This window comes from Pogona vitticeps, chromosome 12 (genome assembly GCF_051106095.1).
Source record: "Pogona vitticeps strain Pit_001003342236 chromosome 12, PviZW2.1, whole genome shotgun sequence".
Classification (NCBI taxonomy): Eukaryota; Metazoa; Chordata; class Lepidosauria; order Squamata; family Agamidae; genus Pogona; species Pogona vitticeps.
In genome coordinates this window covers 6,441,522-6,456,288 of record NC_135794.1, presented here as the reverse complement: position 1 = coordinate 6,456,288, position 14,767 = coordinate 6,441,522, and the positions used below count along the sequence as shown (strand labels likewise).

At 45.8% G+C, this 14,767-nt stretch overlaps 1 protein-coding gene across 2 annotated transcripts in view; it reads right to left on the bottom strand.

Annotated features, from left to right (window-relative positions):
• The window catches only part of ALPK3 (alpha kinase 3), a 49,408-nt gene extending 40,089 nt beyond the window's left edge, over positions 1-9,319 (bottom strand). The window contains exons 1-2 of one of the 2 annotated variants that reach the window (XM_072981550.2): positions 9,012-9,319; positions 1,929-1,967 (exon numbers count right to left, since the gene is read on the bottom strand). In XM_072981550.2, the coding sequence (XP_072837651.2) occupies positions 1,929-1,967; positions 9,012-9,175 (203 nt within the window). In that variant the 5' untranslated portion in view covers positions 9,176-9,319. The remainder of the gene's footprint in view (positions 1-1,928; positions 1,968-9,011) is intronic. The other variant, XM_072981551.2, reaches the window with a different exon arrangement.
• Between the last annotated feature and the right edge of the window lie 5,448 nt (positions 9,320-14,767).

Here is a 14,767-nt window from a genome sequence, read left to right as displayed (position 1 = left end):
CAGTCACAGATCAGATCATGGGATGTGGCTAGGATTGCCAAAAGTCCATTTAATGTATCAGATTGCATTAAAAACTCCCTCAATGGCTGCAGCCTATGAGTCGAATTTTAATGTTAGCCATTGTAAAGTCCCCATTTAAGAGAAGAGCTTTAGAGAAAGAACAGTGCAGATGCACTGCATGGAGAAGGATCCAGATCTTGAAATGTTACTTGAAAGAGGAATGAATGCAATGGCATACAAAAGGCATCTCTAAATGGGCAGGGTCAACGTGATGCCCTGAGATTCAAAGCATCGCCCTACTACTGCTCAGTTATGAATGGCTTGTCTTTACACTCCTTCTTCTTCTTACAAGTAATTTTCCAAGTTCTAGTAAATCCTAAATGCAAACCTTGACATTTCCATTTATAAGAATCACTTAGCGGGTATGATCTTGGGATAGTTGCTATTTTGGACTACAAAGCCCAGAATCCCACAACGACCATGGCTAGCACAATTGTTCTCCCCACTCCACCCCACACACTGCACACTACCCTCTCAAAGCGGTGTGTGATGGAAGAAGCGGCCACTGCCCTCCTCCTATACAGCATCAGTGCTGTGCCCTTTGGTTTGGGCCTCACCTAGCAATTCTAACTCTAACAAATGCAGTAGCCAGCTTGCTGACCGGGCCTGGATACAGGGATCACATAACGCTCCTGTTACAGCAGCTCCACTGGCTGCTGATCCATTTCTGGACTGAATCCAAGGTGTTGGTTCTGACCTATAAAGCCCTGAATGGCTTGGGTGCCGGCTATCTCAAGGACAGCATCTCCCTTTTAGAGCCTGCTTAAGTGTTGATGATCAGGAGAGGCCTTGCTCTCAGTCTTGCCACCTTTGCAGGTGTGTTTGGTGGGGACCCGGGAGAGGATCTTCTCTGCGGCTGCTCCCAGACTCTGGAACTCCCTCCCACTGGAGGCCAGGCTGTCCTCACCTTTGCCGTCCTTCTGCAAGAGCTGAAGACCTTTCTCTTCAGGCAAGCTTTCCCTCAGTGACTGGCTACCTGGAGTGGGCATTTTTAAATAGATTGTTTTATCTACTTCACTACTTTGAATGTGGTTTTGGTGTTGCTTATGGTTTTGTTTGATCTTTTTTAGTATTTAATATATTCCCTTTTATATTGTCTTTTATATTGTCTTTTAATGACACAAGGCACCTTGGGTCCTTTTAAGGACAACAGCAAGGTAAAATGTTTTAAATAAAATAAAACAATTTAAAGACTTGAATTATTCACAGCTTTTACCAAAGGTAGAGAACTTTACTTCCATGTTAACAGGAAGTGAACCATCATCTTAAATGAGGGTTGGGAGCCTCCATCCCTCTGAGTGGTTCAGATTACAATCGCCATAATCCCTGCCCTCTAAAAAAGAAACCCCAAACTCTTTGCCACTCTCTCCCTCTTTATTGGAATGTTGAAAAGTTATTTTTCTGGACTGCCATGTCCAGAATCCTCTTGTCAGAATGGTTTGTTTGTCCTAGTTGGGGGATTATGGGACCCATAGTTCAAAAGGGAATTTTCTGTCTTTCACCCTAAAGGCACTATAAGAAGAGGGTTAAGGAAATTTGGGATATGCAGCTCTGGATGGGACAGACTCAGAAAGCCACAATGGCCATTTTAATTTTCATTGGGGACTCACAGCTTCCTGTAACAAGAGATCCCTATAAAGCGAACTATACGTTACGTTTACCCGGAAGCGGCTGGATAGCGAGATGTCCCATATTCCACACACTTTAAAACAGAGCAAGGAAACGACTGTTTTCAATGCAGGCAAGAAGCATGCAACACCATGGCAACATAGTCAGTGCAATTAGTACTCCTTAATGACAGGCCAGATGTACAGACATCGTGATCCCAGTGGTGTACAGTCAGACAAGACTAATACAGTATGATTTACCTTCCAAAGTTGGAGGGAGATAATCGGTTGGTTGGTAAGCTAAGCAGAGACAGCAAACAGAATAATTAGGACTTTTTTTAAAAGAGAGAGAGAGAAAGCATAGAAAGTGATTAAACAACAGTGATTAGGACAAATGTAATGAGTTCTCTTGCACAGATCAGAGATTCTATTAATATAATTCAGCTGCCTTCCGCTGCCTGCCAGTGTAAGCAAACATTGCTGTAAATTGTAACCAAAGGCTGTGAATGAATAGAACCCTTAACAACGGGGGGCAAATGGTGAACGGGAGACAGAGAGAATTCCCAAGATCGGATTTCCCTGAACTGTTAAGGCATGTTTTGCAACAGGAGGTCGAAAGCAGGAATGATCCTCCAAAGTAGCCGGGGTTTTGCAAGGAAGACTCTCCAGAACTTTTTTAGGGAAAGTTACCTTTTGGACCAGAGCACCCAGAATCCTGCAGCCAGCAGGGCCACTGAGAGATCATGGGAGGTGTAGTCCATAATGTAACTTTCTCAGGCTTTGGGAATATATGTTCTACTTCCCACAACAAGATGAAGGCAACCTAGCAATGTGCGTGCACACGCGCCCACACACACACACGTGGACTTCACCCCTTCCTTTGGCAGCTGGAGTGCGGGAGAGCCACACAGTGGGGTCATATGATCTCCGTGCTGGCTGATCCACAGGTGTTACCATGCTGCTCAAGGAAACTAGAGAGCAATTCCAGCAGGATCTGGGAGCGCGGCTCTCCCTCTGAGCCCAGCATTCCGGAAAACAGGGCTATAAATAGCGGGTATGCGCAGCCCTTCCTTAGCCGGCCATTCCCCTCTGTTCCTCTAATAGCCCTCCTTGAGAGCCCTTTTGGACAATACCAGCTTCAAGTTGCCAACCTGTTCCTAAAGACAATTTCCAAGGCCCTCCCGTTGGAGGGAGCTGCCCTCGTTTTCTTCAATGACACCATTACAAATGGGCAGAGGGGTGAGTTCTAGGGATCAGGTGCCCCAGCAGACAGCTACAGTTTCACCTGCTGCAGCAAGGAGACCTTTCCCAACCTCGTGCTCCCCAGATGTGTTGCATTGCAACTCCCATCATCCCATCCTGCTTGGGGATGATGGGAATTCATTCAGCACACACACAGAGGGCTAGCAGGCCACGGAAAATTCTGGCTCTGGCTGTTCAAAAACAGAATACGCTTCTAATTTACCAAGAACCAGGAAGAACTAGGATCCGATCCTGCCCGCCCCCACGTTTCCAGGCACACTGATGCTCGCAATATAAACATCAGCTAGTCACTATCACTCCGCTCAATCTACCTCATGGGGTTGTTCTGCAGATAACAAGAAAGGTTTCATCCCTTGATGAAAAGGTGCAATGTAAATGCAACAACAATAATTGCTAGAGGTGTGTAGATCCATGTTTTTGAACTACAACTCCCAGAAAACACAACCCTCTACACCTCTTGCTGCTGGCACATTCTATATAACACTAACACAGTGTTATTATTAACTGTTTCATGGATGACCGTTTGTTTTTGACACACATCTCCCACAACAGGGATCCAGTTCCTGTTCTGATTTTGGCGATAACCGGACAACTCATTGCTGAATCAGTGAATGTCATTTATCAATGTTTTTGTGTTCCTTGGGTATACAATTTATATTTCTTCTTCAAAAACCAAGCAAAAATAAATTAAAAGCTATAAACATTTCTGCCCACTTTCCCAAAATCCAAAACACTAAAAATTCAACTATATAAAGGAAGAGGAAAGAATCTTTGTTGTGTTCGATCTAGAATGTAAATGAACATATTTATTCGTCCAGGTTTGGTGAGTTGACACATAAGCACAAACAACTTGTCACTGGGGTGGGAGTTTCCTGTTGGAAATTTTGGGGTGAGGCACTTACTATCTTGGCCCCCCAGCAGTCCTTGTTCTCAATCTTCACTACTTGCCACTCCCCCCCCTCCACCTTTAATCTTGTGTGAATCATCTCAAGAACTTTGTTATGGGGTCACCTATAAAATGTTTTATGAAATTATTATGAGAACAAAGTATTTGTACAGCAAGCAAGCTTATAAACATGATCTGTCTACATCAACCATAGTATCCATGGAGCAGTATAAGTTATTATGAGGAGCAACAGTTGCCGAGTTAAGTGCAAACAAAGAGGTAACGAAATTTATATGGCTATTATGTTCTCCTACAAGTTAGCTCATCAATATACACAACTGTCTGGTTTAAAAGAAGGATTATAATAAGCTGTTCCAAAATTATAGTCATCTCAAGGGGCTCCAGAGGATGCTTTAAAGGCATTCTGAATTCTTCAAATTTGTAAGTAGCTGGGCCTGTAAATATTTCAGATAAGTAGATACCTCCCCCACACCAGCTGTGTTTTTACTGTCACGCTTACAAAGTAAGCCTGGGTAAAAGACACCGGAGCTTAGGAAAGTTACATTTGGGGACTACAGCTCCCAGAATTCTCCAGTTAACGTATCCACTAGCCATGCTGGCATGCTGGCTGGGCATTTGAAAGCTTTAGTCCAAAAAGGCAATTTTTCCAAGCTCTTGTGGGGGGGAAACTATCACAGACTTGCAACGCAAACTCAGATTTTCGTCTAAGCAAAGGTTTATGGTAAACAACTAGCTTGAAACATTTCAGAAAGGATCACTTGGCCCACTAAGGCACCACATTCGCAGCTCCTGATGCTGCAAGCAAATTAGCCAATGGCGGGGAGTCCAAAGAGCACCGTCATGGAAGGGCTGCAAGCCAAGAGTGGTGACGCACAACCATGTGGCACATGATGGGACTTAAAGAGCAACTTGGTCAGTCAGTCTGAAATGCAAGCATAAAAAGCTACACCGGGTCAGGATGCGCATCTGAGTTATAAACGCCTCTCTTTCATGCAGAGAATGTGACAAAACTGGGTTTTGCGTAGTACCCAAAAATATTCTGGTGATGCCACTGCAAGCTTGAAACTGAGTTTTTACGTGGTAATAAACAGTCTTTCCCAATCCATGGCCCTCAGGATGAGAAAGACTTTGCCCGTCATTGGCTGTGGTAATTAGGATCCTTGCAATCTTAGTCCTACAGATCCAGAGAGCACCAGATAGGGAAGGCTGCATTACATAAATCATCACCATCATCATCACTATCACCACCATCATCTTAGAACTGCAGAGCTGGAGGGAACCCTACGGATCATTTGAGTCCAGCCTTTGTCAATGAGGCACAGTGGGGAATCGAACTCCCAGCCTCTACCACTGAGCTACTCAGCAATTCTCAGGACTGTGTTGCCTCTATCACAGTCTGTATTGCCTCTCCGCAGCCATGGTTGCCAAACAGGAATCAGATGATAGGCTGAAATGTCTCTGAAGCAAGGAGACCACATGGGGATCGTGTGACCAGGTTTTGCAAACCACTGGCACATATTTGTACATATTTATGTTTTTCACTTTGACAAATGCAGGCAGACTTAAAGTAAGTCAAATCACTGGTCCAACTAACCTGGAATAAGAGCTTTGGAATCTTTTTTCGAATAGAGCCTCTTTTTTTTTTTTAACTAGAATTTCCAGAATTCTGCAGTCAACATGACAGTTGGCTGTACTGACTATGGGATTCTGGGAACTTAATCCAAAAAAGACAGAGACCATTCCTAAACTCTGCTAAGTACCAACTGGCAAGATCCCTGCAAGGCAGAGTTCCTGCTATTTGCCAGGCTCTGAAAATGGATAATTTCCCCTTTTTGTAGTTCTATAAAGCAATTCTAAGCATGAACATTTTCCAGTTTTTAAATAACAATCTGTTTTATGACTGCATCAAATATTTTTTAAAAATCAGCAGAGCAAACAGTTCCATGTAGGAATTGACTATGGTGTTTTTTTTTCCACCCTTTCCTCCAATGAATATAGAGCAACATGAACACCACTTTTCTCTTTCCCTATTTTATTCTATCAACACCCCTGCAAGGCAGACTACACAGGAATCCACTCAGTATCTTCCCATGAGTCTCATGGCCCAGCCTGAATCCAAATCTTCAGTATTCTGCTATCTACATTGTCTTGGACTGATATCAATATTATACATTATCTGATATACAAAAAGATAGGGCAAGAACGTGTAAAGCCACTCTTGAGGAGAGTGCTGATCCAGAGGGTGCTAACCTATAACTCCCATTATCCATCACTGCTGGCAATCCTGGCTGTGATGGATGGGATTTTAAGCCGCCTAGAGTGGTCCTCACACAACCAGATAGGTGGGATATAAATAAAATAAAATAAAATAAAATAAAATAAAATAAAATAAAATAAATAAATAAATAAATAAATAAATAAATAAATAAATAAATAAAATAAGTCCAACACCACCTGAAGAGCCATCTGCTCTGAGGCTTTGGGACCGTTTGACTTACGGCACGTGTCCCTTCATATCTGGATCTTCTGGATCGCCATCGTTATTAGCTGCTCTCTAGTCTCCCACCATTGCATCTCAGCATATGTGTGGGAGTAGTATCATGCTTTTGGCATCCTAGCTAAAGAACATGAACAGGGAGTGTGTGACCCTCTAGATACTTTTGAATTGAAACTCTCATGATTTCTCATCAAAAGCATCTGACATGTTCCCCATTCTTGATGCATGTCTCAGTTCCTAGAATGGCTCAACACATGCCCCCAAAGGATGCCAAGGACTTTGTGATCTAAATACATGTCAAAATCCATGGCTTAGGTAAACCCCATATTCCTAGGCTTGCTTATGCAGACATGTTCTTCTAAATTCAGTGTGACTTGCTCCCTAGTGAACAGGTTTAAGATCAAAGCCTTACATTGCAATCTTATGTTTACATGTAAGTTAAATTCCACTGAGTCCAAAGCAACTTAACTGCCATGTAAAACGATACAGGACTACAGCCTTCCAGACAATGGAACGAGCTGCCTCTGGAAAAAGGAGATTCTCAATCTTTGGAAATGCTGGAGCAAAGATTGGATGGCCATCTATCGAGGGTGCTTTAGCTGTAAGTTTCTAGTTTTGGCAGAGAATTGGACTCAACAGCCTTGGGGTGGGTCCCTTCCGGCTCTTACAATTGTATGAGTCTATGTTCTGGACTACTGTTCCCATGATCTTTTAACTTTGGCCAAAACTTCTTGAAGGCCAAAGTGTCTCTACGTTTGTCTTCAACGTGCTTTCCAAGAACTAACTCCTCCAGGCAGAGGCACAGCACACATTCCCAAGAAATGTGTGTTGTGCCACAATCACAAACCCTGATTGGCGAGCATTGTTTTTCAAGGAGAAACGGATATAAGCAATTGTGGCTGTTGTCCAGCTCCGAATTCTGTGTTCCTGGAAGTTCCAGAACAGCCTCAGGAGGTGCTAGAAAACAACGATGGTAACTAGCAGTCTCAAGGTTGCATTTACTCATTGGAGCGTCAGATGAAAAGGGCATTTTAGCTTCCAGCAGTCTGGAAGCATCACTTTTTTGGACTACAGTTCCCCAAAACTCCCAATGGACATGCTGGTTGGGGGATTCTGGGAATTGTAATCCAAAAGAGCCTACTTTCCCCCAAATGTTTAATGGCCAGAAGACATCTGGGATGACGCCAATGCAGACTTTTCAGACAAGAATCATCCCTTCACACCTGTCAGCCTTGGCGTGATACCATGGCTCCATCTCTTTCTTCCAGGCAGCAGAAAACATTTTTTTCCTTCCTATTCCCAGTAAGCCTCAAGACTGCCTTCCATTCCTTTCCTGCAAGTTTTCTTGCTACCATCCAAAACAAGAAAGACCTCTTAAGATGACAACTGTAATGAGCCAAAACCTATTACAGTATTTTCCTGAAAAAGTTGACCATTTCATCATTCTAAAGCCCAGGAATGTATTATCTCACCACCCATCACTGGCCTTTTCCCTGAGCTCTGCCTAAAATGGATTCTAGGCCGCATGGAATTTATGGGGTTCCTCTGATCTCTAAATCATCCCCCTGCATCCCAGATCTGTATAGGATCTATTTCTGATTACTCGAAAACAGAAAGATCAAAGGCATTCTAACAATGCTCTAAAAGCCATGTCTTCCTGTACAGTATTTTCCATGTTTAGGGCCAAGATCTAGGACTGAAAGCTGGTTCCAGGAGGAAGCCCCATTCAGACAGCTGAAGCAGAGTTTCCTAAGAACATGGGAACCAACAAGATGTGGCTGTTGAAGTCTTAGTCCAGAACTCACTGAGTCAGGAAACCTATTGAGTAACTTTCTTTCTCAGCCTGTAAGTTTCAGAGAGGTAGCAATGTTTGTCTGTTTCGGCATCTATACACTACCTATACACTACCTAGAGAGGTGTGTGGTGAGGATAAAGGAGGCATAGGGGAACCATGTACACTGCCTTGAGCTCCACCCTGGCAAGATATAATCATTAAGAATACAGGCAATGCATAGCATAAAACCCTGATTCAGAGGGGGGGGGGGGGACCCAGACTGATCCAGTACTCATGTTCAAGCGATGGTCAACCAAATGTCCTTGAGAAACCCACCAGCAGCAATGCAACCCTTTCTAAAAGAATGCCCCACCAGTTCCTGGTACTCTCTGATAGACTGCCTCTGAACCTGGAGGCACCACGGAAGTCCCTAGGCCATCTATGATTTTCTCCTCCTGGAGTTTGCCCGTTAGTTTTTAAGCGACTCCAACGAAGCCCTGGGCTCTTAACATCCATTACACAGGATCTCGTGGCGGTGAATTCCGTAAGCTCACGCCGCGGCCAGGAGGAATTTGGCCAGCCCTCGCCCTCCTGCTGCCAATCAAAGAGCTCTCCAACCGCTTACACAACGAGGGCGTCCGGAGAAAAAAAGCGACTGGAGAGGAGCGCACGACGGGGCGCGCACCGCGGGGACTCGCCCGCCCGAGACCGGAGCTATTCCGACCGGGCTGCAAAAGCGTGGGGTGAATTCTCGGAGGATTGGGGGGGGGGGCTGGACCGTCCCGTTTCTCTTCCCCCCCCCAGCCCGCATTTCCCAGCCCTTATCTCCCCGATCGGGACCACCACCACCCCCCTCCCCGCCTTGCCACGCCACCCGCATCTCCCCGCGGGCGCCGGCCCTACCTGTTCTCCGGGCGGACGCTGAGCAGGTAGTTGCGCCTTTCTGGCCGGTGCTCCCCCAGGGGCCCGTTGTCCTCGCCGTCGCTCCCCGGCCCGGGGCTGTACGCGGAGAAAGGCCCGTTGCCCGAATAGGAGCGGCCCAGGGGCCTCCGCCGGGAGCCCATCATGCTCGGGCTTTTGCCCACCGGACGGCCGGACGGAGACCAGCGGGGGAGCTGGAAAGGGCCCCGGGGGGGGGAGATCCCGGGGGGCTCCCAAGAGTCGGCCCGCGTCGGGGGAGCGCGGCGCGGCGCGGCGTCCGTCAATCAGCCCCGGCGGGCCAACACCCCGCTATTTATAGTCGCCCGCACTTGGAGCTGTCACTCAGGGGCAGCGGGCGGACCCGGGCCCGGCTGTCGGGGCTCGGCCGATCCCCGGGCAGGAGGGGGAGGAGGAGGAGGAGGAGGCTGGGGCCGGCTGGGGAGCTGCCTGGAGCGCGGTGGTTGGGGCTCCCAGAACGCGGGGCGCAATCTCGAGGGCAAGACTCCCTGCTAGGTGGGACACGTTGGGTCATTCACCTGAGCCACGAAGTCCTGTGGCGGAAGGGTCCCTGTGGTTCACCAGAGGCAGGGTGGGGAATCGAACTCGCAGCCTCCGGCTCCGCAGCCAGAGGCCTCAACCACTGAGTGTTTCATTTGGCACAAGCCATCCTGGCCCACTTCTGCTTCTTCTGCTAGCCGCAACCCACCAAAGGCTTGGCCATAGGAAAACCTGTTCATGTTTGTGGCACCACAAGACTTACTGTTGCTTGCACAAATAGGAAAAGTTGCCATTTGGACCCCTTGCCTAGTGGTTGCGTGCAGCCCGTTTCCGGGTGCTAACACAATGCACGGGGAGCTGCTTGAGTTCAACAGTCCCACATCCTGGTCTTCCCAGAAGCACGGTCTACAAATCCCTGCAAATACAAGCTCTAGAGAAGGTCCATCTTGTCCAGCCTCTTGTTCCTCTGACTGGTGAACCCAATGCCCCTCTGGGAAGCCCAGAATGTGGGGCTTTTGAACTAAAATTCCCATAACTCAGTGGCTTAGACATCTAGTTGTAGAGCCAGAGGTTGGGAGTCTGATATCCCACTGGGCCTCTTTGACAGGGGCTGGGCTCCATGATCCATAGGGTTCCTTACAGCTCTGCAGTTGGATGATGATAATGACAAGCCCTTACTGTTGGCCATCCTATCTGGAGCTGATGGGAACTGAACAAAAGACCCGGACGGCCCAAGTCTCTTCAGTGCATTCTGATAATTTAAATCAAATCCATCCATGCCAGTGACTGCAGATTCTACAGGTTTACTATGTCCTCTGGTCATGAGCCGCTTATGCCTCCCTCCTCCCTCTGGACTAACACAACCACTGTGCAGTAGTGGTAAGAACTATCCTTAGCCACTGGATGCGTTCTAGCAGTGTTGCTCTACAACTGTAATGCCTGCTTGGCTGGGAATATCAAGAGTTTTGGTTGAACACATCCGGGCTGGGCTAGATGAACCTTTTAGCTTAGAGAAAAGAAGGCTGGGAGGTGATATGATAGCCAGCTTCAAGTATTTCAAGTATTTGAAAGGCAGTTACGGGGAGCAGGCGGGCTTGTTTTTTGCCACTCAAGAGAACAGGATCTGAAGTAATGGAGTTACAAGAAAGGAGATATTGACTAAACATTAGGAAGAATTTTCTAACAGTGAGAGCCATTTGACAAACGTATGGACTGCCTTATAGGGTGGCCTTCAGTTGAGATTTTTAAGCAGAGGTTGGGTGGCCACTGCAGATGAGCATGAACCATCGGTTCAGTGGTTTGTGCCAGTTTGGTGGACAAATGTTTTGCAGTTTGGCACCCTGCCCCCTCTGGCAGACACCCACTCAGAAGAGGAAGAGGGACAAGGAAGCCAGGATGCTGCTTCTGAGTGGAGACCATCTAGAGGCGACAGGGCACTTAACCGTGAAGCACCTGTATGGCTGTCTATCAAACCAGCGCGAACCACTGAACCAGCAATTTGCACCCATCTCTTGTGGCCACCTACTAGGGGTACTTTAGTTGTGAATTTCCTGCACTAGCAAGGGGCTGGAATTGATGACCCTTTGGGTCCCTTCCAGCTATACAATGATAGGCTATTATGATTGTATAGTTTTGGCCTACAATTGGAAGGAGAATAGATTAGAGTGTCAAATCAGGGCCAATGAGATCCAGGTTCATGTCCTCACTTAGTTGTGAATCTCCCTCGGCGACCTTATAAAACTGAGCGTCCAGCTTAAGTAAGCTCACAAGAATGTTGACAGGATAACATGAAAGGGGACTACCCATGTTACTGTAAGCAGTGTGTAGAAGGATGGTGGCTATGATTATGATAATACAGGCAGCTTGAACCAACCCTATGCTTAATTCTGTATACAGTGTAATGCAAAATTGTATGCAGAGTTCTGCATGTAATGAAGGAGTGGTTTTGATTGCTTTGTTGATTTATAGTATTTGAATATAGCCCTTTGCACAGTTATATCTCAGGGCAATTCACAACAAGAAATCAAAATGTAAAAACGTCATTAAAAGACTTCAGTAAAAACAACAACTTAGTGGACTCCTACTCTGCTGTAATATTTAAAATGCACAGCTTTCATGAGTCCTATGATTTAACATGAGCTGACTGTTCCAACAGGGCAGTTAAGTATTTTTACACTCTGGACTTAATGGTCTTCAGAGTCCCTACTGCTTCAGATAATAATGTAGATACTTCACTAACTTTGAGATATGATGTGAAATGGGATGTGCTGTGTCTGGGAAAGATGTTCATTCAGCTGAGCTAGGCCCTGGGCTTTTCCTCCAAAGTCGTGATGTAACTGGCACTGCATTGAATCCTACAGAAATGAATACCTGACATGCATTAGGGTAGGTCAGAACCTTAGGGGATGGTAAGATCCATGCCCCCACCAGCAGTATTAGGAAGAGGGCCACAAACATAGTAGGAGTGACTTGCCACATATTGAAGTCAATTACCAACTAGATTATGCCATTTAAAGTCTAGCATCTACAACTACATAACTACACCATTGCAGTGGCAAAATGGGGAAAGGGGATTCAAACACTCCTCTGGTTGCATTTTGCTCGTTCTGGAGAAAACAATTAAAGTGCATAATAAGGAGGTGATCTCGACCAGGGAGGACAATGCTGGGAATTAGACTAGATTAGAATCATGATTGAAGCTGAGGCTCCAATACTTTGGCCATCTCATGAGAAGACTCCCTGGAAAAGACCCTGATGTTGGGAAAGTGTGAAGGCAAGAGGAGAAGGGGACGACAGAGGACGAGATGGTTGGACAGTGTCTTCGAAGTGACCAACATGAATTTAACCCAACTCTGGGAGGCAGCGGAAGACAGGAGGGCCTGGCGTGCTCTGGTCCATGGGATCACAAAGAGTCGGACATGACTAAACGACTAAACAACAACAGAGTCATGATGCCTCAACGTTCAGAAGAATTAGCAGGTGCTGACCTCAGGGGGCCATCTTGGGTATGACATGCCTCCCAAGCCATAAGCGTTCTCATGGTTACTATTCCAAGCTTCCCCTTCCTCCGCCTGCATCTCTTTGCAAGCTAGCATTGCTGCCGAACTCTTGCCAATTTGAGCTACACCCATACTTCATCACGCTTCACGTACCCTGCAACAATCCCATTGATTCAAATGTGTATGCCAGCATTTCCCTAGCATTAGTGTGAGAAAATTAGCTTTCTTGCACTGGAACTCCCAAAATCCCCAGCCAGCATGGCTCTGGTCATGCTGACTGGGGGTCGTAGTCCAATAATGTAACTTTTCTAAGCTTTGATTGGGAAGCTACAGGAACAGGCAAGGACGTGAGGTTGACGGTACCAGTTATGCAATGAGAGAGGAAATTCTGGATGTCATTAAAAAGCTGCATCTGCTAGGCACTAGAGAGTGGGTCGGTAGGATTCCCTGCCTCAGCTGCCAAAATAACTTGGCTTGGCTTGGATATGCGCCAGTTGCTTCACCAACTCAGGGGAAAAAATATCTTGGGCTCCAGGTTCTGGAAGGACATATCTTGGTGGCAGCATCACCAGCTGCTTTTCACACTCAGTACCTCACATCTCCAGTTACAAGGATCAGAGGGCAAGGGATGGAAAACACCCTTCTTTACCTGAGAGTTGCTGACAGTCAAAGTAGTCCATCCTGGCCAATATAGCCAACATTAGATTGACACTTGCTTTGATGAAAAGTTGGACCTAAGAAAGAAAGAAAGAAAAAGAGATTAAGCTAGGGCATGTTCCATTTATCATAAAATATTCATTCTATATCCCCTCCAGAGAGGTCCTAGATAATCAAATCAAGTCGGAACACTCTCTAAAACCAACAAGGACAAAACAAGCTGTCATACTTTGGGTGTGAAGCCAAGACTGCCTAGAAAGACAATAATGCTAGGAAATGATGAAGGCAGCAGGAAAAGTGAAAGAGCAAATATGAGATAGTTTGCCTCAATAAAGGCCTTGAGTTTGCAAGAGATTAGCAAGGCTGGTAACGACAGTCCATTTTGGACACCACTTATTCGTAGGGAGACAACTTGGAAGCACCTAACAACCATCTCCTCCACTGGTGTCTATAGGTTGCCTTCACCTTCCCCTGCATTTCCCCCTGCAAGTCAAATGACAATCTGTCACTTTATAGAGGATTCCTATGGTATTTTCATTTATCTATAGCTATATCTTGCTTGCTTGTTTGCTTCCTTGCTTGCTTCCAGAAAAATTAATAGCACAAAGCAGCCAACCCATGGGTTCCTCACTCTAAGACCTGCACATGGCACCAAGTCATTACTTCTTTAATTACATGCATTGCCAATATACCCAGCCATTTTGCATGGATTGGCTCTCCTCATTCCTCAAATACAGTGGCTGAGAGGTACAGATTGACCCAATGACACCAAGGAAGTTTTGTGACTAAACCAGGACTTACATTTGGGTCTTCCTGTCCAAAATCCTACCAGTGAATAAGATATGTTGTTTTATGGCACCGCAGATATTGTGCAAAAGAAATACGCTGGTGAACACACATCCTTTGACATTGGTATACAGCCAAAAGGAAAGTTTGACTTGTTCACGGCCTTCCCCTGCATTAACTTAGCAGGTAATTGTGAACAGAAACCCTCACTTCTGCACTTTCTCCTTTCCCCAATTTTATCCCACCACCCACTATAGCATTTGAAACGAATACCATTTCTTCTAAGATATTGTTCAAGCATTTGGGGGCCATGTTAATCTTTTAAGAGCCATCATGCCATATTTAGGTTATCGCTAAAGCTTTCGACTATAAGGGCCTTTCTTATATCTTCCTAAACCATGAGGATGTTATCTAGGGTTATCAACCTAACTTTCAGAAATGCAAACAGATCTGAGATCACAGATTGTCATGTAGAAAGCCTAACATCGCTTTGATTGCTTTGGCAGCAACGTGATTTGGATTTTTTTTAAAGTTCCTTGGTGTCAAGCTGATGAAACAGGCAAACGATTAAATCTTACAATAAACAGAGATGATACACATAATGCAAGAGACATCTGTTAGAATATTCTTGTGTCGTGCATTTGAAAGAATATTCTAATGACTTGCATTCCCAGCTTTGAACAAAGTTTGGAGAGTCTTGATGCCAGGGCTGTACTGCCGTCAAACTTTCTACAATATGCAGAGGGGTTGGATACAGTTCTCACATCCATACTACATCACAGAACAAGGCCAGAACAC